The sequence below is a fragment of the Pan paniscus genome, chromosome 19, assembly GCF_029289425.2.
Source record: "Pan paniscus chromosome 19, NHGRI_mPanPan1-v2.0_pri, whole genome shotgun sequence".
Lineage (NCBI taxonomy): Eukaryota > Metazoa > Chordata > Mammalia > Primates > Hominidae > Pan > Pan paniscus.
The window spans coordinates 23089112-23111008 of record NC_073268.2 but is presented as its reverse complement, the minus strand read 5'-3'; the positions used below and the strand labels follow the sequence as shown (position 1 = coordinate 23111008).

The 21897-nt window shown below is 48.5% G+C and overlaps 1 protein-coding gene across 7 annotated transcripts in view; it reads right to left on the bottom strand.

The window, feature by feature from the left end:
- The window catches only part of ACLY (ATP citrate lyase), a 61909-nt gene that overhangs the window by 4300 nt on the left and 35712 nt on the right, over window positions 1–21897 (bottom strand). For all 7 annotated transcript variants that reach the window (XM_034941852.3, XM_034941855.3, XM_034941853.3 and 4 more), the window contains 11 exons: window positions 20182–20323; window positions 19427–19595; window positions 14786–14890; window positions 13317–13513; window positions 11398–11479; window positions 10331–10441; window positions 6032–6159; window positions 5337–5430; window positions 2595–2749; window positions 818–968; window positions 475–618 (listed from right to left, as the gene is read on the bottom strand). In XM_034941852.3, coding sequence (XP_034797743.1) covers window positions 475–618; window positions 818–968; window positions 2595–2749; window positions 5337–5430; window positions 6032–6159; window positions 10331–10441; window positions 11398–11479; window positions 13317–13513; window positions 14786–14890; window positions 19427–19595; window positions 20182–20323 — 1478 coding nt within the window. The remainder of the gene's footprint in view (window positions 1–474; window positions 619–817; window positions 969–2594; window positions 2750–5336; window positions 5431–6031; window positions 6160–10330; window positions 10442–11397; window positions 11480–13316; window positions 13514–14785; window positions 14891–19426; window positions 19596–20181; window positions 20324–21897) is intronic.

The following is a 21897-nucleotide window of genomic DNA, read 5'->3' as shown; positions in this document are numbered from 1 at the left end:
TGGAAAAAATAGCTGCTTTGTATTTGGCATCTGTCAACACATCCAAAGCTTTGTATGTTGGAGTTGAAAGCTTAGGTATTCTCCCAAATAAATTAATGCCCCCACTATCACCACCCACCCAGTAGATCCATCCCACTTTTTTTTTTTTTTTTTTTGAGATGGAGTTTCACTCTTGTTGCCCAGGCTGGAGTGCCATGGCACAATCTCGGCTCACCACAACCTCCACTTCCCGGGTTCAAGCAATTCTCCTACCTCAGCCTTCTGAGTAGCTGGGATTACAGGCATGCACCACCACGCCTGGCTAATTTTTTTGTATTTTTAGTAGAGACGGGGTTTCTCCATGTTGGTCAGGCTGGTCTCCAACTCCCGACCTCAAGTGATCCACCTGCCTTGGCCTCCCAAAGTGCTGGGATTACAGGCATGGGCCACCGCGCCTGGCCTCCATCCCACTTTTTTAGGAGAGTAACAACTCACCGACTTCACTCGGTGACCAATGCCCATGATCAGCTTCCCTTCCTTCTTCATCTTGTTCACAAACTCCATGGGGATAATGCCACTGTCAAAGGCTTTACTGAACATCTTGGCTGCTGCATCCAAGGCACCCCCAAACCGATCCCCCTGGAGGAGAAACAAGTGCATGTTGCCTTGAGCTTTAAGAGTTTCCTTCAGCTGGGCAAACCAACCCAGTGTGTCCCGAACGGCCCTGAGCACTGGGTTTTACACTCAGGGGCTCCTTCTAGGGCCCTGCTGTGGCAAAGCAGCATGAGGCCAGGGCCCAGTGTCCCCACTGTTCACCTCCCATGATGACAGTACTTACGATGGTGAGCAGCCCTGAGGTGAGGCTGGAGACCAGGTCTTTCCCAGCTCGCGCACAAATGATGGTGTTGTGGGCTCCAGAGACGGCTGGCCCATGATCAGCTGTCACCATCAGACACATCTCAATGAACTGGCAAGAGTACTTAGGCAACCTGGAGTGGGGGGAACAAAGGCCAGGAGATGGTTGACAAGGCCATGCTCGTACTTTCCCCCATCTCCCTAAACAAGTCATTCAAATCCAAGAAGGGTAACTACCAATCCAAGTCTAATACTACCACACAACTCTAAGGCAAAACCTCCTGATTCTTTTCTTTAGACAGAGTCTCATTCTGCCGCCTAGGTTGGAGTGCAGTAGTGCGATCTTGGCTCACTGCAACCTCCACCTCCTAGGTTCAAGCAATTTGCCTGCCTCAACCTCCCAAGTAGCTGGGACTACAGGTACGCACCACCACGCCAGGCTAATTTTTGTATTTTTAGTAGAGACGAGATTTTGCTATATTGGCCAGGCTATCTCGAACTCCTGGCCTCAAGTGATCTGCCCACCTCGGCCTCCCAAAGTGCTGGGATTACATACAGGCATGAGCCACCGCGCCCGGCCCCAAATACTGTTTGTAAAATAGAGTTTGAAACCAGAGTTTTGAATCTATTCTTTGATCAGTGATTTTCAGCATGAGTTGCCTGCACCAGGATTTGACCTGTATTTGTGGCTATGCTCCATGTGCCAGACAGACAGGAGGTGAGAACCCTGTCCCTTCACAGTGTGAGAGGCCCCATGCCTCATTCCTGTAGTATTCAACCTCCCAACTAAGAATCAGGAACAAAGTATGGAGAGGTGGGAGGCAGGAGCAGACAGAGAGAGACCTGCTCAGGTGTTATAACCCGTGAACTTTTCCCAGGAAGGGTCCAAAGCAGGACCAAGACCCATCTCTCTGCAGGTGAGGGCATGACACAACCAAAGACATTGACCTGGCCTTCTGCCCAGCACCACATTAAGCCCAGGGCTCTGTGAATCACATACTCACTGGCTCCCCTGCCCAGCCGTCAGTCCCACGGGAGGGCTAAGATTGGGAGTTGCAGAGAAAACCAATTTTTTCTAACATTCAAGCTGATGGGAGAAACAAATTTGCAAAGTGAACACAAGGTACTTTCTTTTTTTTTTTTGAGACGGAGTATTTTTGCTCTTGTTGCTCAGGCTGGAGTGCAATGGTGTGATCTTGGCTCACTGCAAACTCCACCTCCCGGGTTCAAGTGATTCTCCTGCCTCAGCCTCCTGATTAGCTGGGATTACAGGCGTGCACCACTATGCCTGGCTAACTTTTTGTATTTTTAGTAGAGATGGGGTTTCACCATGTTGGCCAGGCTGGTCTTGAATTCCTGACCTCAGGTGATCCACTCACCTCGGCCTCCCAAAGTGCTGGGATGACAGGCGTGAACCACCGCGCCTAGCCCATAAGGTACTTTCTATCTGTTCAGCAGCTCCACCAGGCCCACACTCCTTAGGCCACCACATCTTTCCAGTTCTCTCCTGCCTAACCTCTATCTTGCTGTCAAGAGATCTGCATTTGGCCAGGTGCGGTGGCTCATGTGACTGGACTTTCTGTCCTTGGAAGACTTAGGAATAGCTTATGTGTCCTTCCTCTGGCCGTTCAATTGACCTGTGGCCCCAAAGATTGACCTTGGACACACTCCCCAGGCCTGTCCACTCCCACCCCTTTGTTGGGGGAAAATCATTAACTCTGAGCTGCAGGGCCCTGTCATCTTCTGCCCTCCATGCTCACCTTTTCTGGAACCAGAGGAGGCCGAGGACCCCGCCAATGCCCATCTCTTCCTTGAAGACTTCAGTGATGGGCATGCCCGCGTAGATGAGCTCCTGTCCTCGCTCATCGCAGATGCTGGTCATGAACGAGGCAGGTTTGCGGATCAAACCAAGCTCCTGGGCAGAGATGGGGAAGAGGGAAGCAGGGCCCTGGTGACCACCACAGATTTTTCCAGGACTGCCCTGCTGTGTGTACTCTCAGAACCAAAGCGCCCCAGGAATGTCGTAAACTCTGGCAGCCAAGTAACAACTCTCAGACAAAGTTTTCCCAAGAAAGAAGCGCAAAAGCCCTTTCATTAGATCATTTTGGACATAGAAAACAGGAGGACCCATGATACCACTTGGCATCAGCACTATCAGCTCTATTTCTATCCTTCCCTGAGCATTTGCTGGGCTAGGAAATAGCCTAAGCAGTTTATATCCATTGCTTCATTTCTGGAGGGGGACCAGAGTCTCTCTGTTGCCCAGGCTGGAGTACACTGGTGAGACCAGAGCTCATTTCAGCCTCAAACTCCTAGCTAGGCTCAAGCGATCCGCCCAGCTATGCCTCCCAGTAGCTGGGGCAACAAGGCACGCACCGCCACGCCTGGCTAATTTTAAAATTTTTTTGTAGACAGGGTCTTGCTATGCTGTCCAGGCTGGTCTTAAACTCTTGTGCTCAAGCAGTTCTCCCACCTCGGCCTCCCCCAAGTGCTGGGATTACAGGCGTGAGACCCAGTCCATTGCTTCTTTTTTTTTTTTTTTGAGACGGAGTCTCGCTCTGTCGCCCAGGCTGGAGTGCGGTGGTACGATCTCAGCTCACTGCAAGCTCCGCCTCCCAGGTTCATGCCATTCTCCTGCCTCAGCCTCCCAAGTAGCTGGGACTACAGGCGCTTGCCACCATGCCCAGCTAATTTTTTGTAATTTTAGTAGAGATGAGGTTTCACCGTTTTAGCCAGGATGGTCTCAATCTCCTGACCTCATGATCCGCCTGCCTCGGCCTCCCAAAGTGCTGGGATTACAGGCGTGAGCCACTGCATCCAGCCCATTGCTTCATTTTAACCTCACAAAGGAGAAGCATTCCTTGTGTTATAGCAAAAAAAAAAAAAAAAAAAAATGAGGCTTAGAGAGGTTCAGTAACCAGCCCAAGGTCACCTGGGTAAGAAATGGTAAAATGAATCCAAAGAGAAAATCTTACATACACTTCAGATATAGCTGCCAACCATAACAACGTAATGGGGCAGGGCACAGTGGCTTATGCCTGTAATCTCAGCACTTTGGGAGACCAAGGCAGGCGGATCACTTGAGGTCAGGAGTTCGAGACCAGCCTGGCCAACATGGTGAAACCCCATGATCTATTGAAACTACAAAAATTAGCTGGGCGTGGTGGTATGTGTCTGTAACCCCAGTTACTCGGGAGGCTAAGGCAGGAGAATCACTTGAATCGGGGAGGAGGAGGTTGCAGTGAGCAGAGATCGCACCATTGCACTCCAGCTTCAGCAACAAAAGTGAAACTCCGTCTCAAAAAAAAAAAAAAAAAGGGACGAGATACGTGGCTAAAGAAATGGGGGAGCCCTTCAATATGTCTTTTACCCAGGGGACGGGGACTGAATTCCTGAATTTCCCATTTCCAGAGTTGAGGCAAATCAGCCAATTTAGTCCAATCCTATTTCTCCAATTATCCTCTATGAATTTTTAAAATGCTTTACAGTTACATTTTTATTACAAAAACAACATGAATATGTTCTCTATCTCTCTCTCTCCTTTTTTTTTTTTTTGAGACGGAGTTTCGCTCTTGTTGCCCAGGCTGGAGTGCAATGGCACGATCTTGGCTCACTGCAACCTCTGCCTCCCGGGTTCAAGCAATTCTCCTGCCTCAGCTTCCCGAGTAGCTGGGATTATAGGAGCCCACCACCGCGCCTGGCTAATTTTTGTATTTTTTCAGTAGAGATGGGGTTTCACCATGTTAGCCAGCCTGGTCTCGAACTTTTGACCTCAGGTGATCCGCCCACCCTGGCCTCCCAAAGTGCTGGGATTACAGGCATGAGCCACCAGGCCCAGCCCTTTTTTTTTTTTTTTTTTTTTAAATTACAGACAGGGTCTCACTCTGTCACCCAGGCTGGAGTGCAGTGGCACAGTCATGGCTAACTTCAGCCTTCAACTCCTGGTCTCAAGCAGTCCTCCCACCTTGACCTCCAAAAGTGTCAACTTGACTGGATTGAGGGACACAAAGTATTAATCCTGGGTGTGTCTGTGTAGGTGTTGCTAAAAGAGATTAACATTTGAGTCAGTGGGCTGGGGAAGGCAGATCCACCCTTAGTGTAGTGAGCATAATCTAATCAGCTTCCAGCAAATATAAAGCAGGCAGAAAAATGTGAAGAAGAGAGACCAGCCTAGCCTCCCAGCCTACATCTTTCTCCTGTGCTGGATGCTTCCTGCCCTCAAACATCGGACTCCAAGTTCTTCAGTTTTGGGACTCGGACTGGCTCTCCTTGCTCCTCAGCTTATAGACAGCCTATTGTGTTACCTTGTGATCATGTAAGTTAATACTTAATAAACTCTCCTTTATATATATATATCCTATTAGTTCTGTCCCTCTAAGAGATCCCCGACTAATACAGAAGGCCTGGTTTCCAAGAGTTCAAGGCAAATCAACGTGAAACCCACCACCATAGACCCACAGATCTCGCTTGCTCACGCTGTTAGGGACATTTAAGGCACCTACCCTGGCCCAGGAGTAGTCCATGGGCACGGTTGGGGGCGGCACCTCCTGGGCAGGTACAATGACTCCATTGGCCACGAGATCTTCGTATACAGACCTGGGAGGCAGGAAAAAAAAGACATCCATGTGGATTTTCTTATTTTGGGCTCCTGTAAGACATCCCAAGAATGCTCTATCTAACCCAAACACTGCAGGTTTCTTAGTTTACTCTTACCTGCTGAATTCTGAGAACTAAATGAAAAGAAGTTCTAGCCAAGACTGCACCTGCCCCTCTGCTCCCTACTACCTCATGTCCCAATCTCTGGATGGCAAGGAAGGACACAGCCGGGAGTCCAGGCAGGTTTAAGAGGTAGAAATGGGGAGAGATCACAGGATATCTAATAACTCTCTATCAATCATAGATAACACTCTCTAAACATTTTCATGTGGAGCTCTCATCTATGGCTGCCACCTCCCAGCCAAATAGGTAGGCTCAGAAACTCAACACATTTTAATACCAGCCTAGACCTACTGCTTCCACAAACTAAATAAAACAAAAGGAAAGCCAAAGAGAAAGAGGATTTTGAACCATCCATACAGCTGCGCTAGACATCGAGAGGGACCAGGAATACAGGATGTCCCTGTGTGGGAGAGGCTGCTGTCTCAGGAGGGATTTGGAAAGGAGGGGGAGGCCGGCATCCTCCCCAAGGTCCACTTACTGGATGATCTCTCCAAGCTCATCAAAGCTCCGGGGCACAAACACTCCTGCTTCCTTCAAAGCCTGGTTCTTGGCTACTGCAGTTTCAGAAGCCTGGTTGGCACAAGCTCCAGCATGGCCAAACTGGACCTGGAAAGCAAAGGAAAGTAGCTTTACTGCTAATCCCCCAAGAGTGAACATAGAATCCCCATGTAAAGTGTGCTAAACACTTTACATGAATCACTTCATTTAAGCCTCAAGCAAGCTCACTGAATAGGTACAATAGATGATTTCCATTTTACAGACAAGGAAACCAAAGCACAGAGAAGTTCAGGAGCTTCCTCAGGGTCACGCAGCTAATGCGCATGGAAGTCAGGATACAAAGACTGGCAGCCCAACTCCAGAATCACCTTCCTCTGCCTCCTGGGTTCCAGCGATTCTCCTGCCTCAGCCACCCGAGTAGCTAGGATTACAGGTGCCTGCCACCACGCCCAGCTAATTTTTGTATTTTTAGTAGAGATGGGGTTTCACTATGTTGGTCAGGCTGGTCTCGAACTCCTAACCTCAGGTGATCCACCAGCCTCGGCCTCCCAAAGTGCTGGGATTACAGGTGTGAGCCACCACGCCTGCCCCCCCGCCTTTTTTTTTTTTTTTTTTTAAAGTGACAGGGTCTCACTGTCACCCAGGCAGGAGTAAAGTGATGCAGTCATGGTTCACTGGCACCTTGGCCTCCTTGGGCTCAGGTAATCCTCCCACCTCAACCTCCTTAATAGCTGGGACTATAGATATGTGCCCAGGAGGCTGAGGTTGCAGTGAGCCAAGATTGCGCCACTGCACTCCAGCCAGGGTGATAAGAGCAAGACTCCGTCTCAAAAAAAAAAAAAAAAAAAAAAAAAAGAAGTGCTAAATGGTGTCTGTGTCTTTTCTTTCTTTTTTTTTTTTTTTTCGAGACAGGGTCTCGCTCCAGTTCCCCAGGCTGGAATGCAGTGGTGCTATCTTGGCTCACTGCAGCCTCAACCTCCCAGGCTCGGGTGATTCTCCCACCTCCTCCCGTGTAGCTGGGACTACAGGCGTATGCCACCACAGGTGTATGCCTGGCTAAAAGTTTTTTGAGTTTTTTAGTAGAGACAGGGTTTCGCCATGTTGTCCAGGCTGGTCTCCAACTCCTGGACTCAAGCAACCCACCCACCTCAGCCTCCCAAGCTGCTGGGATTACAGGCATGAGCCAGCGCGCCCAGCATGACTGAGTCTTTAATCAAGCGATGGAGGAAATTAACCCACAAGACATCTGATGCAAAGCCTTGTCTTAGGATGGGGTGCAGAGAGTAATCATAGTACTATCTAACCTGTTTACATAACACTATGTTCAGGCACTTTTCTAAGAGTTTTACTCATTCAATCTCAGTAGCTATGATCGTTTCCTATAAAAAAGGAAATGGGAGCACAGATGGGTAAAGTGATTTATCCCACGTCACACAGGTAGCATGTGGTAGCACTTGAACCTAGGCAATCTGGCCTCAGCCTGTGCTCTTCACCATGCAAACAGAACAAAAAGGTGAAAAGGTTAGGAACTGCTGCTCTGTAAGCAAAGGTTGAAAGACACCTTAAAGCGTGAGTTCCCAATGCGTTCTTTGTAGGATTTAATCTGCATCGGCAGATGGGTGGGAAGAAGAGAGTCTATATTCAGAAACCCTAGGTTTAAAGAAGTTAAGTTTCTTGTAACTCTGGATTTCTCAAAACTAAAAACAAAATTTCTAAAAGGGAGATGAATTATTTAAAAAATAAAACTAAAGGGCTGGGCGCAGTGGTTCACGCCTGTAATCCCAGCACTTTGAGAGGCCGAGATGGGTGGATCATGAGGTCAGGAGATTGAGACCATCCTAGCTAACGGTGAAACCCCATCTCTACTAAAAGAATACAAAAAAAATTAGCCGAGTGTGGTGGTGGGCGTCTGTAATCTCAACTACTTGGGAGGCTGAAACAGCAGAATGGCGTGAACCCCGGAGGCGGAGCTTGCAGTGAGCCGAGACTGCACCACTGCACTCCAGTCTGGGCGACAGAGCGAGACTCCGTCTCAAAAAAAAAAAAACCACAAAAACCTAAAATAATTCAAGGACCCACCCCACCCATGGGGCGATGAGTGCCGCCAGATACTGAAATGCGAGGTGCTCACCCTCTTAGAAGTGTCCTGATCATGGTGGGGATGGGGAGGTGGGGTGGAAAGGCGGAGGGGCTGGTAATGCAAAGCAAGCCAGGAGAAACAATGGAGGAGGGTGACTGGTTTTTGGCTGTTGGGCGAGTACAGAGTTGGGGGGAGAGCAATGGAGTTGGGGGAGAGCACTCAAGAAGAAAGAGAATCGGCTGGGCGCGGTAACTCACGGCTGTAATCCCAGCACTTTGGGAGGCCGAGGCAGGTGGATCACCTGAGGTCAGGACTTCGAGACCAGCCTGGCCAACATGGTGAAACCCTGTCTTTACTAAAAATACAAAAATTAGCCGGGCGTGGTGGCTGTTATCCCAGCTACTTGGGAGACTGAAGTAGGAGAATTGCTTAAACCAGGAAGGCAGAGGCTGCGGTGAGCTGAGATCGCACCACTGCACTCCAGCCTAGGCGAGAGACTCCGTCTCAAAAAAAAAAAAAAAAAAGGAGAATCAGGAACAGCTTCATGGAATAAGTGGACTGACAAGGCATGGGGAAAAAAAGAATAGTTTCTAAGACCTATGCACGCCAGACCTTTACAATTACTTCCTCATTTAAGTCATACAACAACCTTGCGGCATGGCATCCTCATTTTACAGCTCAGGAAACAGTTACCAAGAGGCTAAATGACTTGCCCAGGTCTACCAAGATCTGATTTTAAAGATCTGATCTCAGCTCACTGCATCCTCTGCCTCCCAGGTTCAAGCAATTCTCCTGCCTCAGCCTCCCGAGTAGCTGGCATTATATGCCCCTGCCACCACGTCTGGCTACACAGATCTACCAAGGTCTGATTTTAAAGCCTGTGCAAGCAGAGCTCACCCTGGAGGGATGGGCAGGATTCTGGACCTCTCCTCCCCTTTTACTTACATGGAAAAATAAAAAACAAAACCCACATACACACACACTTTACACAAAATGGATATTATAAGCATTTACTGAACTCTGCCCTTTCTTACAGGTAATGTATCTTAAACTCTTTCTGCATCAACATATCAAGTTCCGCCTCCTTCTCTGCATGCCTGCCCTGTTTTCCATTAGTTTGTGGATATGCCATGCTGACAGTCCCCTCCTGATAAGCATGTTAAGTTGTTTCTGGGCCGGGCATGGTGGCTCACGCCTGTAATCCCAGCGCTTTGGGAGGACGAGGCAGGCAGATCACAAGGTCAGGAGCTCGAGACCAGCCTGACCAACATGGTAAAACTCCATCTCTACTAAAAATACAAAAATTAGCTGGGTGTGGTGGCATGCGCCTGTAATCCCAGCTACTCAGGAGGCTGAGGCAGGAGAATCATTTGAACCCGGGAGGTGGAGGTTGCAGTGAGCCGAGATCACACCATTGCACTCCAGCCTGGGCGACAGAGTGAGACCCTGTCTCCAAAAAAAAAAAAAAAAAAAAAGTTGTTTCCAGTTTTTGCTGTTAATGATACTGCAGAGTATTCTTGTACACATACCAGGTACCCGGCTTTTCCTTCAATTTCATCATCATCACGTGAGCCACCTTCAAGGTGGTAAAGGGTTCTCTAAGCCGAAGCACAGGGGCTGAAGTTTGGCGTATGATCCCCCAGCAGAAGACAGATAGCTCAGAAGCTTAGCAGACAGCAGAAGCCCAAGGAGTGTTTATATTCAACACCATCAGGTGCGCCAGACACTTTCACGTACATTTTATCATTTTAACACATCAAGAACAAACCTTTCCTTCTACCACCTCTCCCCACACAAAACATCTCACCAAGCCCCGCCCAGCTGAGCCCAGGCTGTGTCCTTCTCCCTCCTCGGCCTCCCTTTCATCAGCAAAGCCCTTCTCATCCCCTAAACTACAGTTCAAACATCACCTTCTCAGGGATGCCATCTCAACTTCTCCAGACAGCTGGTTGCTACCTACGCCAAGTAGGGACTCAGAGCCTGACTGTAGCTTTAATCTGCTTATAAATTGGTCTCCTCCAACTGGATATAAGCTCCCAGAGAGCAGGGCCCTGGCTGGACTTTGTAGTAACCAAGCAAGTAACAAACGTTTCTTGAAGGAACTAGCTGCGAATTAATAAGATGATTACATGGTTCGCCTCAAATGCCCCCTCTTGCAATCCCCACTCCCAGCCCAGAAGTGACCCATCTCAGCCATACCTCAGAGGAGAACATGGTGGCACACGTCCCGATGCACCAGCAGACGATGGGCTTAGTGAGGCGGCCCTCCTTGATGCCCCGGCAAATCTTATATTCCTCAGCGCCCCCAATCTGCCAAGGAATGGGGAATGAGAAAAAGCCAAGTTGGTGCAGCCCATCCTGACGTAAAAACTGGATAGAAAATGGAGTGACACGGGCTTTGGCCAAATAAAAGGAGTTTAATTTCAGCCTGGATACAAGGAAGATTTCTAAAGGAACAAACAGCAGGTCTCCTAGAGGAATCTCTGGGACTCCCCCTTCCTAATCTAGAAATATAACATGATTTAGGATTAGACCTGCCTTCAGAGGTGCAAACAAGGGATGGGGTTATGGGACTCCCAAATTTTTTAGTATTTAGAAAATTTTTTTTAACTGTTCTATCCAAAAGTCATCACATTTTTTAAAAAGCGCTTTTTTTTGCTTTTTTTTTTTTTTTTTGAGACGGAGTCTTGATCTGTCTCCCAGGCTGGAGGGCAGTGGCGTTATCTCTGTTCACTGCAACCTCTGTCTCCTGGGTTCAAGTGATTCTCCCACCTCAGCCTCCCTAGTGGTTGGGATTACAAGTGTGCACCACCATGCCTGGCTAATTTTTATATTTTTAGTAGAGATGGGGTTTCACCATGTAGGCCACGATGGTCTAGAACTCCTGATCTCAAATGACCCAGTTGCCTCAGCCTCCCAAAGTGCTGGGAGGATTACAGGTGTGAGCCACCATACCTGGCCAAAAAAATGCACTTTTTTTACTCCAGCTTTCCACTGCCCACCAGGTAGAGACCATAGCCAGCCAGAGCAGAGCTTCTCTCTTATTGGCGCTAAAGTTTGGGATGCTGGGAGATTAAGAACTCCCTTCTCTGAAACATAAATGGCAGTACTAATAGTGACAACCTCGAGGCCCCAGCACCTAGGGGATGGGATTACCAGGGACTGTCCCTTTAAGTTACATGTAACCAAAATGTTTTAATTTTTCAAAAACTGAGATCATGCATTACAGTTTTAAAATCATAATTTTTTTTTTTAAAGTAACTCACCTCTCCAAGAACCACAATCATTTTGACTCCTGGAGTGTCCTGATAGCGTAACACATGATCCATGAATGTGGAGCCCGGGTACCTGTTGAGAGCAGGGAGTATCAGGATACAGGATCAGGAGGAGGCCTGGGGAAGTGTGTACAGGGTTAGGAAGCACACTTGTACTGGGTACACTGGATTTTGGGGGGATGTGGATGGCCAGTAAGGGTCCAGAGATGCCCCAGCAATAATGGACAGGGGAAGGTAGCAAATGGAACCGAAGAGAAGAAAGAGGGAAGGAGTTGGAGCTATTTAACTTGCAAAGGAAAAGACTGGGCACAAAATAAGCCCAGAGAGGTTCGCTCAGCAGTAAGAGATGACTTAGAAAGTACGCCCTGGTGCAGTTGTTTTAAAATATATCCGCAAATTCCGGCCAGGCGCAGTGGCTCACACTTGTAATCCCAGCAGTTTGGGAGGCCCAGGAGGGTGGATCACCTGAGGTCAGGAGTTGCAGACCAGCCTGGCCAACATGGCGAAACCCCGTCTCTACTAAAAATACAAAAATCAGCCAGGTGTGGTGGTGGGTGCCTGTACAGTCCTAGCTACTCAGGAGGCTGAGGTGGGAGGATCGCTTGAATTTTTTGATCGTCTCAAAAACAAAAACAAACAAACAAACAAAAAAAACCTAAGAACACACACATATTTTCTTTCTTTCTGAGATGAAGTCTTGCTCTTTCACCCAGGCTTGAGTGTAGTGGTGCGATGTTGGTGCACTGCAACCTCCGCCTCCCGGGTTCAAGCAATCCTCCTGCCTCAGCCTCCAAAGTAGCTGGCACTACTGGCACATGCCACCACATCCGGCTAATTTTTTTTTGGTAGAGATGGGGGTCTCTACCAAATTCGAGACTGTGTTGCCTCAGCTAGTCTCGAATTTCTGGGCTGAAACAATCCTCCTCCCTCAGCCTCCCAAAGTGCTGGGATTATAGGCATAAGCCACTGTTCTTGGCCTCTTCATGTCTTTTGATATGATCATTATAAATCTAAGAAGACAATCTAAACAAGCAGCATTTCCTAGACGTATTCCCTGAGCCTTTGGTCAGGCAGTACCCAAGGACTGGGGATTCCCAGGCTACACCCCTAAAGACCTTGGTAAGAGTTCTTCCTCACCCAGGCATCCTATCGGAAATCATGTGGTAGAGCCAGGGAGACGAACAAGGTGACTCTATCTCAACAGCTTTTGGTTTCTAAGCCTGACAGCAGTAGTAATAGTAGGAATAATAAACAATAATGGCTAACATTTATTATGAACCTACTAAGTGCCAGACATTACTCTAAGATATAATACTGTATTCATGACCTACTGATCAGTGTTCCCACTACCAAAAATAATGAGGATACTATTATTAACTACAATAAAAACTCACTGAGCACCTGCTGAACGCAGGCCCTGGCTCAGACACTTATATGTATTACAATTCATTTATTCCTCCAGTAGCCCCATGAGGTGGGGGTATTATTTACCCATTTGATGTGTAAAAACGATGGAGGTCTAGGGAGGTTAAGTAACCGGACCAGGATGGCCCCTGCCACCCACCCCCTACTAAAGAGGGAAAATGGGATTTGAACCTCTTTAGTCCAATTTCAGAACTGGCCCTCCTAACCACTGTACTCTGCTGCCTCCCTATGGCCAATCACAACAAACAGAATTATCCCCAAAGCCCAGTCGCCCCTCCTGCACATTGTTGCCCTGTTCTGTGTTGTCCGATTTCATGCTCTGTCAGTCCTGAGACAAGAGCAGTGATGCCCCATTGTTTAGACTTCAGCAGCATTCCTGCGGGCCTGGAACTCAGGGGCAGCAAGCAGCCTGCAGGACACAGCATCGTCTCCTGGCCCACTGCTCTCAAAGCAGGAAGCCCCTCCTTGGCTTCCCAGCTGATTACCTGTCCCCACCAATGGCCACGCCCTCATAGACGCCATCCGTGGTCCGAGAGATGATATTGTTGAGCTCGTTGGACATGCCTCCGGAACGTGAGACATAGGCCACGCTGCCTGGGCGGTACAGTTTGGAGGCCAGGATGTTGTCCAGCATCCCACCCGTGTTGCCAATCTTAAAGCACCCAGGCTTGATGCCTCCAACCTGTGGGGGCAGAAACCACAATCAGGGAGGAAGGTGACTTCCAGATTCACCACAAAGAATCACAAAGCCCCTGCATTACTGCCCAGCCCCTTCTGGCCAGGCTGGGGAGAGAATGACCAAGAGAAATCACACTTGCCCACTGGGTTTCCTGCTTAGGAAAGTCTCCTCTCTCTCTCAAGAGACATACAGAACAAAAGAGAGCCTTATTTGTAAAGCATGGCTCACTAATTCAGGTTCAGATACGTATACTTGGCCCGGCACAGTGGCTCAGGTCTGTAATCTCAGCTCTTTGGAAATAAATACTAGCTCCAATTTTTTAATACAGTAAGAAGTAAAAATAAGCCAGGTGTGGAGGAACACTTCTGTAATCCCAGCTACTCAGGAGGCTGAGGCAGGGAGATTGCTTGAGCTTAGGAGTTCGGGGCTGCTGAAGTGTGTTATAACTGCACCTGTGAAAAGCCACTGCACTCCAGCAACACAGCGAGACCCTGCTTCTTAAAAAAACAAACAAAAAATAATTCAAAGAATAATTTCAGCCAGGCATGGTGGCTCACGCCTGCAATCCCAACACTTTTGGAGGCTGTAGGGGGCAGACTACCTGAGGTTGGGAGTTTGAGACCAGCCTGGCTAACATGGTGAAACCCTGTCTCTACTAAAAATACCAAAATTAGCCAGGCGTGGTGGTTCACACCTATAGTCCCAGCTCCTCGGGAGGCTGAGGCAGGAGAATTGCTTGAACCAAGGAGGCAGAGGCTGCAGTGAGCCAAGATCGTGCCACTGCACTCCAGCCTAGGTAACAGGGCAAGACTCCGTCTCAAAGAAAAAAAAAAGGCCAAACACGGTGGCTCACACCTGTAACTCCAGCACTTTGGGAGGCCGAGGTGGGTGGATCACCCGATGTCAGGAGTTCGAGACCAGCCTGACCAACATGGTGAAATCCCGTCTCGACTAAAAACACAAAAATTAGCCGGACATGGTGGCGGGTGCCTGTAATCCCAGCTACTTGGGAGGCTGAGACAGGAGAATCACTTGAACCCGGAAGCAGAGGTTGCAGTGAGCCAGGATCGCGCCATTGCACTCCAGCCTAGGCATTGCAGTGAGGCTGTGTCTCAAAAGAAAAGCTAAAAATGGACAGACTGATTTTCAACACATACTTCCTGAATCTTCTCAACCTAGGAGGGAGATAGAGGAGTCAAAAAGTAAACTTCCTAAGGGCATTGAACTTCATAAGATAGCATCGAACGTAAAAGGCTTTCCGGAGGGGAAGCTCACAGTGGCAGGTCCGATGATGGTCACTCCCTTCTGGTCCGCCTTCTTGATCAGCTTTCTCGTGAGGGCCTCAGGGATGCCTTCAGCTATGATGGCGATGGTCCGGATCTAGAGGATGACAAAAGTCCCTTCCTGTTAACTCTGCCTCAGAAAGGGCAACAAGACAGCACCGTTTAAGGGCCCACCTCCCATTCCGCATGTCCTCTTCCAGGGTCCAAGAACAAAGTAATGTTAACAATATGCCTATCAGCCGGGCGCGGTGGCTCATGCTTGTAATCCCAGCACTTTGGGAGGCCGAGGAGGGTGGATCTTCTAAGGTCAGGAGTTCGAGACCAGCCTGGCCAACGTGGCAAAACCCCGTCTCTACTAAAAATACAAAAATTAGCTGGGTATGGTGGTGCGTGCCTATAATCCCAGCTACTAGGGAGGCTGAGGCAGGAGAACTGCTTGAGCCCGGGAGGTGGAGGTTGCAGTGAGCTGAGATGGCACCACTGCACTCCAGCCTGGGTGACAGAGCGAGACTCCATCTCAAAAACAAAAACAAAACAAAACGAAAAAACAAAACCAATATGCATCTCATTCTTCCCACAGGCCTCTGCTCGTAATCACTCTAACCATCTCCTGAAAACACAAGTGGTGGATAGCCGAAACTGATCTCCACTAGCTAACGCCACAGTGATCCACCCAAGAGAGGCAGGTATTTCGGAAGCCCTGCTACAGTCATAGCAGCTACGTTCACTCTCACCCAAAAGCTCACACCCTCCTGTTATCTACCTGTTCCTGTGCCTGCTCATAAAGCAGCTATCTAAGGCTTTTCTCTTCATGGGACCCTCCGAGTCTTGTCACCATCCCCACAGGACAGGGTCAGCGTTTAAGAGAAATGAGCTGCTTCTACACTCAGCCCAGAGACGGGGTGGGAGGGGCATGGGGCAGATCCAGGAATCACTTCTCTTTGGCTCTAAACCAGGGCCAGCAAACTTCTGTAAAGGGTCAAGATAGTATTGTAGGGGCCAGGTAGAGTGGCTCATGCCTGTAATCCCAGCACTTTGGGAGTCTAAGGCAGGTGGATCCCTTGAGCCCAAGAGTTCAAGGCCAGCCTGGGCAACACAGGGAGACCCGGTAGGAGGATCAATTGAACCCAGGAGGTTGAGGCTACAGTGAGTTGCATGATTGCATCACTGCACTCCAGCCTGGGCTACAGAGCAGTATGTGTGTCTCTTTAAAACCAAACAAAAACCCCTGGCTGTGCGCAGTGGCTCACGTCTATAATCCCAGCAATCTGCGAGGCCAAGGTGGGCAGATCATTTGAGATTGGGAGTTTGAGACCAGCCTGACCAACATGGAGAAAACCCATCTCTCCTAAAAATACAAAATTAGCCAGGCATAGTGATGCATGCCTATAATCCCAGCTACTTGGGAGGCTGAGGCAGGAGAATCACTTGAACCTGGAAGGCGGAGGTTGCGGTGAGCCGAGATCACACAACTGCACTACAGCCTGGGCAATGAGAGCAAAACTCTGTCTCAAAAAACAAAAAACAAAAAACAAAAACAAACAAACAAACAAACAAACAAAAAACAGCCCTAAAACTAGGTGATGTGCTAGGTTTTGCCTTAGGCCATAGTTTGCCAACCTCTGCCCTAAACTAAAGAAGCAGCAGCCGGACGTGGTGGCTCACGCCTGTAATCTCAGCACTTTGGGAGGCCGAGGCGGTTGGATCACCTGAGGCCTGGAGTTCGAGACCAGCCTGACCAAAAAGGTAAAATCCCATCTCTATTGAAAATACAAAAATTAGCTGGGCGTGGTGGCAGGCGCCTGTAGTCCCAGCTACTCGGGAGGCTGAGACAGGAGAATTGCTTGAACCCGGGAGGTGGAGGTTGCAGTGAACTGAGATCACGCCGCTGTACTCACTCTAGCTTGGGTGATGGAGAGAGGCTCCATTTCAAAAAAAAAAAAAAAAAGAAGCTCATTTTCAGCAAATGTATTTTTACTTCCTCTAGGTATCAAGACAATTTTATATTCTCCAGTCATAAACTGAAATAAGCCAGTCTGGGATCAGATGATAATTTTCAACAAAATAATCAATATCCTAATTTTATTTTTTTTGAGATGGAGTCTTTCGTCGCCCAGGCTGGAGTACAATAGCACGACCTTGGCTCACTGCAACTTCCACCTCCCGGATTCAAGTGATTCTCTTGCCTCAGCCTCCCAAGTAGCTGGCACTACAGGTGCCCGCCACCATACCCAGCTATTTTTTTTATTTTTAGTAGAGGCGGTGGCCAGGCTGGTCTCGAACTCCTGACCTCAAATGATCCACCCACCTTGGCCTCCCAAAGTCCTGGGATTCCAGATGTGAGTCACCACACCCAGCCTCAAACCTGCACCTTCTGATGCAGTAGTTCAACTTCTAGAAATTTATGCTTAGGGAATAATTAAGGATATAGGCAAATGTTAATCCGAGATTGCCCATCACAAGATTTGCAAAAGCAAAAGTGATGCTGCCAGTAAGTGCTTACTGATGTGGAAAGAGCAACTGAAGAAAGCAGATTATATGAGTGGCATACAGTATTATTCCCTTTGTTCAAATCTAGAAAAGGGAGTAGATAAGGACATACCGTCATAGCAGCAGTCATGTTTTTCTGAAATGGGACCTCAAGTATTTATTTTCAACAAAACAGTATTTATCAGTATTTTGAAACTATTCTATAATAAATATGTAATATTTTTATAATGAAATGTTGGAGTCTTTCTGAGCCTCCTCTGGCTTGGGAAGCTGACCGATTGAAAAAAAAAAAAAAGTGTAATCCCAGCACTTTGGGAGGCCGAGGCAGGTGGATCACGAGGTCGAGAGATCGAGACCACCCTGGCCAACATGGTGAAACTCCGTCTCTACTAAAAATACAAAAAAAAATTTAGCCGGGCATGGTGGCAGGCGCCTGTAATCCCAGCTACTTGGGAGGCTGAGGCAGAAGAATCACTTGAACCCGGGAGGCGGAGGTTGCGGTGAGCCGAGATTGTGCCATTGCACTCCAGCCTGGGCAAAAAGAGTGAAACTCTGTCTCAAAAAAAAAAAAATTTTTTTTTAATTAAAATAGGCCAGGTGCAGTGGCTCACTCCTGTAATCCCAGCACTTTGGGAGGCCAAGGTGAGTGGATCACTTAAGGCCAGGAGTTCGAGACCAGTCTGGCCAACATGGTGAAACCCCATCTGTACAAAAAAAAAAAAAAAAAAAAGCCAGGTGTGGTGGCATGTGCTTGTAATCCCAGCTACTCAGAAGGCTGAGGCACGAGAATCACTTGAGCCTGGGAAGTGGAGGCTGTGTGACAGAGTGAGGCCCTGTCTCAAAAAAAAAAAAAATACAAACATACATAAAATAAAGTGCTTTAATCCTGATTTGTTTTTTTGTTTGTTTTTGAGACAGGATCTGGGACTTACTCTGCTGCCCAGGCTGGAGTGCAATGGCATGATAACAGCACACTGCAGCCTCAACCTCCTGAGCTTAAGCGATCCTCCTACCTTAGCCTCCCTACTAGCTGGGACTAGTGAGTGCCATCATGCCTGGCTAATCCTTTTTTAAGTACAGACAAGGTCTTGCTGTGTTGTTCAAGTTGGTCTCGAACCCCTAGCCTCAAACAATCCCCCCGCCTCTGCCGCCCAACAAACACAAGCCATGGCATCCAGCCAATCCCGGTTTTTAAGCCAGTTATGCATAGCACAGAGAGGATATAGTGGGGGTGGGGTGGAGCCTGAGCCACCTCATTTATTTATTTAACATTTATTTATTTATTTATTTAGAGTCTCACTCTGTTGCCTAGGCTGAAGTGCAGTGGTGTGATCACAACTCACTGTAGCCTTGACCTCCCAGGCTCAAGTGATCATCCTACCTCAGCCAGCACATGCCACCATGTCCAGCTAATTCTTTTTTTTTTTTAATTTTTTTATAGGGACAGGGTCTTGCTTTGTTGGTCTCAAACTCCTGGGCTCAAGCAATCTTCTTGCCTTGACCTCCCAAAGTGCTGGAATAACAGGCATAAGCCACCATGCCCAGCGTATATTTTATTTTACTTTATTTAATTTTTTAAAGACAGGGTCTTCCTCTGCCACCCACGCTGGAGTGCCATGGAATGATCATAGCTAACTGCAGCCTTGAACTCCTGGGTGATCAATCGATCCTCCTGCCTCAGCTTCCTGAGTAGCTGGGACTACAGGTGTGAGTCACCATGCCTGGCTTGACTAATTTTTAAGCTTTTTGTAGAGAATGGGTCTCGCTTTATTGCTTAGGCTGGTCTTGAACTCTTGGCTTCAAGCAATCTTCCTGCCTCTGCCTTCCAAAGTCCTAGGATTACAGGCATAAGTCACTGTCCCAGGCCTGAACAGCCTCTTTGTAAGCCCAGATAAGCAGCCTCTGCCCAGACTGACCTGCCCTAAGTCACTATCTTGACTTCTGAAGATCATGTGTCTCCAACCATTTCCACCTAAACCACTGGCTACTCCCAAATCCCCAGCCCTTTGTCCCAGGCAGCAGTGACGGGACATCAACCAGGAGCCATTCCTGCTTCCCCACCCTCTGTCCCCTAGAGCCCAGTGATCTACCTGCGCATAGTTCATGGTCCCCACCCCCCACCCTCCAGAGCCCAGTGATCTACCTGGGCATAGTTCATGGTCTCCATGGTGCTGTCATAGGCAGAGCGGAGAGAGGCAAAGTTGATGAGCACATCTACCTCTGGGTGCTTCCTCATGGCATCAGCCATGTTCTTGAAGACAGGGATCAGGATCTCTTTGTGCCCCCAGTAAAACTTCTGCTTGTGGTCCCCACTGTGAGAAAGTAAAAGAAGAATTAGGATATCCTCAACCTGTCAGGACTGGGGAAGGGGAAGCTGAGGGGAGGAATTTCACCTAGAAGATAGAAAAGGCATGGTCTGTGCCCTCAAAGAATTTTCATCTAAGGGACAAAGATCCCCCAGGAATACTGACTGCCTCTGTCTCTAGAATGGGCAAAGCCTTCCCCAGCAAAGGGAATGAGCTCGCTGACTCCTCAAGCCTTGCCTTTTTTTTTTTCTTTTGAGACAGGGTCTTGCTCTGTCACCCACGCTGGAGTGCAGTGGCATAATTAGAGTTCACTGCAGCCTCAACCTCCAAGGCTCAGGCAATCCTCCTGCCTCACCCTCCCAAGTACCTGGGACTACAGGTGCACACCACCATATCCGGCTAATTTTTAAATTATCTGTAGAGATGGGGGTCTCCCTATGTTGCCCAGGGCTGGTCTCAAACTCCTGGGCTCAAGCAATTCTCCCACCTCGACCTCCCAAAGCGCTAGGATTACAGGCATGAGCCACTGTGCCCAGCCCCAAGCTTTGTCTTAGCAGAGGAAGGAGATATTTCCCGCCATGGGGTAACTCACGTGAAAGGGTAGACCATGGCAGCCACTGAGGGCTCGTCTCGGGAGCAGACATAGTCAAAGTCCAGCATGCCTTGCACGGCCCGGGTCTGCATGCCCCACACAATGGCCTTGGTGTGGCGGCTGAAGAGGGTGGTGCTCTTTCCTGGTGGGCAAAGACACAGAGAGTGCACCCAGAACACATACCCCCGGGAGACCTGCAGGGGCCAGGGCTGCCTGACAGACCCCTCCACGCCCCATGTCCACAGGGTGATGCCTCATCACAACCGTAAAGGAATGTCAAGAGGACAGAATTCTGAGAACTTGGGGAGGAGGTGCCTCGATTTGTCTGGAAGAAGGTGGCAGAAAGAGCAAATCAAGCTAAGAGGGCCTGCTAGCTGGTAAGTAGCTCTGCAAAGAATGGAGAAAGATGGGCCCCACAGTCAAAGATGCCCAGGATAATTCCTATAGGACCTGCTTCATTTCCCAGGCAAGGTGTGTCATCAGCTTATATGCAAATAAGGTCTTAACAAATTATTTTTAAAGTCATTGGAAAAAAATGCTTAGCTCGCCCAATTTTGGTGGGTTCAGGACTTATGTTCCAACAATGCTTATTACCCTGTAAATCTGGACATAAAACCAGCTCCAGTCAGGGTTTGAATCAGCATGAATTCTAGGTCAGTGTAGGTCCAAAGAAGAGGTTTGTGCAGCCGGGGCTGAGGACACAGCAGCCTTATCGCTAACTGTGGTTCTGGCCAGGGCTCTGCACAAGGCAGGATCAGCAAGCTAGTTACACAGGGCCAGTGCCCTCAACCTGCTCTCCTGTTTTTCCTGTCCTTCTCCCTTCTACCAGGTGGCTCTTTCCTGCTCAGGACAGTGCTCTTGGACAGACCCTCCAGTGGGCACTTAAGAGGTAAGGCGCAGGTCAGGTGTGGTGGCTCACGCCTGTAATCCCAGCACTTTGGGAGGCTGAGACCAGTGGATCACTTGAGCTCAAGAGTTCAAGACCAGCCTGGCCAACACAGTGAAACGCTGTCTCTAATAAAAATACAAAAATTAGCTGGGTGTGGTGGGGTGGACGCCTGTAATCCCAGCTACTCAGGAGGCTGAGGCAGGGAGAATCGCTCGAACCCGGGAGGCAGAGGTTGCAGTGAGCCGAGATCGTGCCAGTGCACTCCAGCCCGGGTGACAGAGCGGGACTCCATCTCAAAAAAAAAAAAAAAAAAAAAAAAAAAAATTAGCGTGGTGGCATGCACCTGTAATCCCAGCTTCTTGGGAAACCGACACACAATCACTTGAACCAAGGAGGGAGAGGTTGCGGCGAGCCAAGATCACACCACTGCACTCCAGCTTGGGCCACAGAGTGAGACCCTGTCTCAAAAAAAAAAAAAAAAAAAAAAGGTAAGGGAACAAAAGGAGCTGGTAGAAGTGCAGTTCTCTAGGTGGGCATAGTGGTGCATGCTTGAGTCCTAGCTACTTAGGAGACTGAGATGGGAGGATCACTTGAGCCCAGGAATTCGAAACCAGCCACCGCGGCATAGTGAGACCCCACCTCAAAAAAAAAAAAAAAAAACAAAAAAAAACCTTCCATGATGCGATTATTACGCATTGCACGCCTGTATCAAAATATCTCATGCACCCCTACTATGTACCCACAAAAATTTTAAAAAGAAAATTTTAATGCAGCAAGTATATTTAAAAAAAAAAGAAAAAAGTGCAGTCCTTAGCCTAAAGGGAAAG